General features: G+C 44.4%; 1 protein-coding gene across 1 annotated transcript; it reads left to right on the top strand.

Moving 5' to 3' along the window:
- Nucleotides 1-555: 555 nt before the first annotated feature.
- Nucleotides 556-2,016, top strand: LOC148017557 (mitogen-activated protein kinase kinase kinase 20-like). The gene has a single exon (XM_087662762.1). The coding sequence runs from the start codon at nucleotides 556-558 to the stop codon at nucleotides 2,014-2,016; it is 1,461 nt and encodes a 486-aa protein (XP_087518888.1).
- The last annotated feature ends 3,839 nt before the right edge of the window (nucleotides 2,017-5,855 follow it).

Genomic DNA, 5,855 nt, shown 5'->3' with positions numbered 1-5,855 from the left:
AAGTAGTGAAAGTGAACTCTCAATTGAAGTAATGTTAACTAGCGTTGGAATACGCCTCATAATATTTGACAAAATGCATTTTAAGTTATTTATATATGGACCAATGCATATACCCTTAGAAGTATTCCTTGAAGTTGAATCAATTATATAGGTTCTTGTCTCGCAAGAATATATATACCGATCTATCATGTATGATAGGAGCACAACCAATCTTTGGCTCATTCTAAAAACTTTGAGCCAATTCCATCATAATACCGTCGATTGAGATTTCCATTTCAGATGGTAAGTCATGGCTATATTATGTCTCATACTAAGTGTCCCCATTAGCAACTCGATTCATTGTATGGTCGAGTCTGATTTGATTAATAGTCACTAGAACAGCCGACGAAGAACGGGCAGTAAGGACGGGCCGACTGTATTCCAGGTGGAGTGTGATTGCAGTGGCCGACGAAGAACGGCCGACGCGGCTTTTGGAGGGTATATAAACGCCGCCCCAATGGGGAGTTGTTTGTCAATCTCCTCGTCTTACGCGAGAGAGAGAAAGAGAGAGAGAGAATGCATCCTAATTTGATAATCAACACAGGCTCTTCGGCCGGTTCTCCTTCTCCGCATTCTTCTTCTTCCTCTCCTTCTCCTTCTTCAGCTTCTTCTTCCTCTTCTTCTTCGTCTCCTAGGATCCGCAGGTGGGTGCGCAGCTCTCATGTGCTGGGGTCTGGCTCCTTCGGCAGCGTGTCACTGGCCGTCAACCTGGACAACGGAGCTGCATTTGCGGTCAAATCGGCCCCAGCAGCCAATAGGCGCGCCGCCGAGCTGCTGGCGCTGGAGAATGAATTCTGTATCCTCCAATCTCTCGCTCGAGACGGCGCCTGCCCTAGAAACATAGTCCGCTGCCTGGGAGCCGACTACTCCGTCAAGGCGGACGGCACTGTTTGCCGCAACCTCTTCCTGGAGTACGTCGACGGAGGGAACCTGGCCGAAGCAGTCCGGCAGGCCCCGGGCGGCTGCCTGAGCGAGGAGCGGGCGAGCTCCGTCGCGCGTGGCATCCTGCAGGGCTTGCACTACCTTCACACTCAGGTCCGCCTGGTGCACTGCGACATCAAGGGCCAGAACATACTGATGCACCGGTCGTCGGCCGTAACAATTGCCGACTTCGGAGCTGCTAAGTTCATATCTACTATGTCTCCAGCTGCGGACGCAAGTCCTTCATTGATCAACGCATGTTCTGTTACTCCCTGCATTAGAGGCAGTCCCCTCTGGATGGCCCCTGAGGTTGTCCTCGGATTGGAGCAAGGCCCGCCGTCGGATATATGGTCGCTCGGATGCACTGTCGTCGAGATGCTGCAAGGCACTCCGCCATGGACGCCACTCGCAGACAACCTTGCGTCCCTTCTCTTCAAAATCAGCTCAGAAGAGCCTGCCCTGCCGCAGCTCGCCTCCCCTCTCGCCAATGATTTCCTCCGCCGATGCCTTCAGAGAGACCCCAAGCTCCGGTGGACGGCAGACCAGCTTCTGCAACATCCCTTCATTACATCTAACAACATTATCCACGACGAGCAGCAGCCAGCTCAAGGGAAGAAGCCTGTTGCAGAACATTGTCCACAGCTTCCTTCCCCGCGGCCATCTCCCAGAAGTCCTCTTCAAAGCAGCTACTTATTTTCTTGTGATTCTGTCGATGTCTCCGCGGAGCAATTCACTAGCGCACCTACATCAGACGCCGTGAGTACCCTTTCGGCTTCTGGACGAACTCATGATTCTGGCACATCAGAGCAAGCTTGCATGAGCACTACATCTAATTCTATGGCAACTAGTTCTTGCCGTAGCTGGCTGATTGTGAGGCACTCAAACATGCCATGGTCGGAATGTCGCCAACGGCCAGCTTTCATGGATCATGCGCAATGTGAGGTACCCGCCGGCGTGCGACAAGTACATAATCAGCAAGTATCTCAAGGGAAGAAGGCCTCCGAAGTGAGCTTTGAGTGTGCAGCCTTCTTAATGAGAAAGAGGAGAATACCTTAATATAATAAGTGCAAGTCTTATACACATTGATGCAAGCGGGTTAGACTTGCCTTGCTTGGGCGCGTTTTATAAAGCCTGAAGATTGCCAGAGTGACAATCTAGCACGGCCACCTGAAAGACTCAGTGTCCGTTCGGCATCCATGGGACCAAGATGGACGACACACCATACGACGTATTTGGTCATGATCCCACATAGTTGGTCGTGATCCTTGAATTGCCAGGTCCCCTAGCTTGTTCTCCAAAATCAAGCGCCAGCCTCGAGGAATCAACAGTGTGCTCCACAGAAGCTAGCTTAGTCCATTTACACTTGTATATTAAGATTCACACATCTTTGTTTATGTTACATTGTATGGATGAATGGCCCGTACCGAAATAGTTTATGGGTGCAAATTAACACTCTTAGGTGTATGCTACCCATGGTGTATGTCTCTTGTACACCAATATATAGATATGCACATAGTTCACTTCTCGTCCCCTCATCTTCTAATACAAGTCATATTGTGTTTCTTTGGAGTTCTGAAGCCTCTATACACACATATATATAACACATCTTTGTTTATGTTACATAGAATGGATGAATGGCCCCTACCTACATAGTTTATGGGTGCAAATTAACACTCTTGGGTGTATGTTACCCATGGTGCGTGTCTCTTGTACACCAATATGTCACTTCTTATCCCCTTATCTTCTAATACAAGTCGTATTGTGTTTCTTTGGAGTTTCATCTCTCTCTCTCTCTCTCTCTCTCTCTCTACACACACACACGCACACACACACACACATGTTTGTAAGTGTATGCATGTTTATGTTTGGGGGGCACACATGCACACTTCAATGGATAAAGGTATCACCAATGTGATACTTTTTAAGGAAAGAGTCGTAACATGCAACCAAATGATTAACACGAGTCAACAATGTCAATAGTCTTACCCTATTCATATTTTTTTAAATCAAAATGTAGACTCATAGCTACTTGAGCCACAATTTTATCATGAGAGCTTGGCTTAGGGTATTAGACTATCTATATTAGATTTTGACTAGAAGCTCTCAGGATTTTCCTATTTATGCAAGAAATCAATGCATGCACACTACATAAACCATCATGAGTTAGGCGACTATGAAACATGGTGACTACCATAAGGAGACCAGGCTAGAGGAACCCAAATAATACATCTCTTTACTCTATCTATCGTAATGTTACAAACAAAGAGACACTTGATCTAACACATTTTGAATGGTTCGCCAAAGTGGTTTTCACATTTCATTCTATTACATTTGTTATCTCTATTATACCACTCACATGTGCAACTGCCAAGTCAACTCTCTTATGTGTGATAGGGTGTTTGCTATGCGGGCCATAAGGTAACCTAGCTAGCATCATGGACAGTAGTGCCATGTGGCACATGGCATCTCTGTAATAATTCTTTGACTTGCCACTCCACTTCTTCCCTTTCAGACTTGGACAAGCGATAGGGAGGTTTGTTGATGGGCTTTGTGTTGGGAAAAAAATCAATATGATGGTTAACCTCTTGCTTTGGAGGTAAAGATGATGGTGGCTAAAATAAATCCTTGTATTCCTCCAATAGCTCTTCCAATCTTGGATCCGTTTTCTTTAAAGAAGAAGATGTGGCTGATTTGATAATTTCCCTTCATCTACTTTTGCAAGCAAAAGAGTGAGGATGCATGACTTGGCATTGATTTCTTTTCGCAATTTCTTCTGCATGGAGATGAGTTCTATTTGTTTGTGGTCTATGCCTTTCAATTCTATGTGCTGCCCTTGCCAATTAAATCCCATTTGCATTCTCTCCAAGAAGTGAATTTGCCAAGTTTCTTCAGCCAATTACATCCAATAACAATGTCAATAGGCCCCATATTCAAAGTGATCAAGTCTACTTATATTGTGCAAGAGGGTGATAACTCAATTGAAATACATGGACACACTTCTTTACTAGACTCATGTGCACCATTGGCAACTTGTATCCGCAAGGAATAATCCATATCAATGGGTAGCAACTTCACCACTAAAATATGTGCAACCTTGCCATTAATGAAACCTTTGAGTCTAAGTGTATTTTTACCTTTGCAACCGGTCCATGCATCATGTGAGATGGTACACAAGGAAGCATGAGAATCATGTGAGTGCCACTTGGATCAAATGAAAATCCATCCATGAGATCATAGAATCCTTCATTAGTGGCATGCTCTTCTTCATGAATCTCTTCAACCACTGGGTATGCATCAACATGTAGTAGATTTCCCTCTTGATCTTCTTCTTCAACTTCCACATCCTGAGTGATCACCGTATTGATTTTTGAGTCCTTAGCTTTACAATTTAGGTTATGATCTTGTGACCACTTCTCCCCACAGGCATATCCATAGGCTTTCAATCAGCCATATCATATTTCTATAACATGTAATGAGCATACTGCTTCTGTAGTAGCCATATGCCTTGAGGTGTAGAGACAACTTCAATCCCCAAAAAATATTTCAGCTCTCCAAGGTCCTTGACCTTAAACTCAGCCTGTAAACATATCTTTATTTCAGCAATCCCATTTTCATCATCTCCTGTAATGATTAAGTCATCAACATAGACAACTAGGAAAACATAGCTACTATATGTCTTCTTTACAAACAGACTATGATCAGTATCACCCAATTAGAAACCATGTTGATGCAAATAACTGCTTATGCGAGCATTCCATGCTCTGGGTGCCTGTTTCAGCCCATATAGTGGCTTTTTCAGCCAACATACATGTGCTGGAAATTCTGGATGTACATAGCCTTCAGGCTGTTCCATGTAAACCTCTTCCTGTAATTCTCCATTGAGAAATGCATTCTTTACGTCCATCTGCCATAGTTTCCAACCTCTAGCTGCTACCAAAACAATCACAGTTCTAACTGTAGCCATCTTTGCTACAGGATTGAAGGTCTCCTCATAATCAAGACCATACTGCTGCGTATACCCTTTTGCAACCAGCATGGCCGTATATCTTTCCAATGATCCATCTGATTTACATTTTACCTTATACACCCACTTGCCCATGTACCATTTTTAGTCAAAGCTGAATATTCCTCATCCATAGCAGCACGCCAATTCTCATCTACAACTACCTCATCAAACTTACTTGGTTCTCTAAAACCTGTTACTTTTGTCATATAGGCATAATGACGGGCTGAATATCCAGTGTAAGTATACCTGTCAACAGGTTCTCTGACCCTCTCTGATCTCCTGAGCTGTGGCTCACTGTGATCTTGCCTCTCATGAGGCGGCACATAACGACTCTGCCTAGCACCTGGTGTCATAACAGACGGAATCCCCAACTCATTGTCTAAGCTGTCACTGCTAGATGAATCATAACCTGCAGTGAGTGGACCTATTACATCTTCAAAAACCTTTTCTTTTCCCTTATCTGTTCTCCCCCTCACAGACATATCCGTGTCAGTGGATGCAGTAGTGCGACTCCGTAATCGTCTTGTCCAAGGACTCATTGTAGATGATACATCACTGACCACTCATGGAAGTACTCTCTGCAGGAGTATTTTCAGCATGACTCATACTGGGTGAGCCATCAGTAGGCACTGCAACAGGATTCCCATACCAGGATGCTAACTCATCAAATACCACATCTTTGCTTATGAGTGTCTCATGCATAGAAGGTACATAACACTTATAAGCTTTATGTTCCTGTGCATATCCTATAAACACACTTTTCACTGCCTTAGGATCCAATTTCTTCCTCTTCTCATCCGGTATATGTGTTAGAAGAGGAGAGAGAGACAGGGTAGAGCAATGTCTGAACCATTCAGGTTCCACACTCTTCTTCTCATTATTATCATCA

This window comes from Lygodium microphyllum, chromosome 22 (genome assembly GCF_053477565.2).
Source record: "Lygodium microphyllum isolate KBCC chromosome 22, Lygodium_microphyllum_v1.1.10, whole genome shotgun sequence".
NCBI classification, from domain to species: Eukaryota; Viridiplantae; Streptophyta; class Polypodiopsida; order Schizaeales; family Lygodiaceae; genus Lygodium; species Lygodium microphyllum.
The sequence above is the reverse complement of the archived record's forward strand: the minus strand, read 5'-3'. Positions and strand labels throughout refer to the sequence as shown.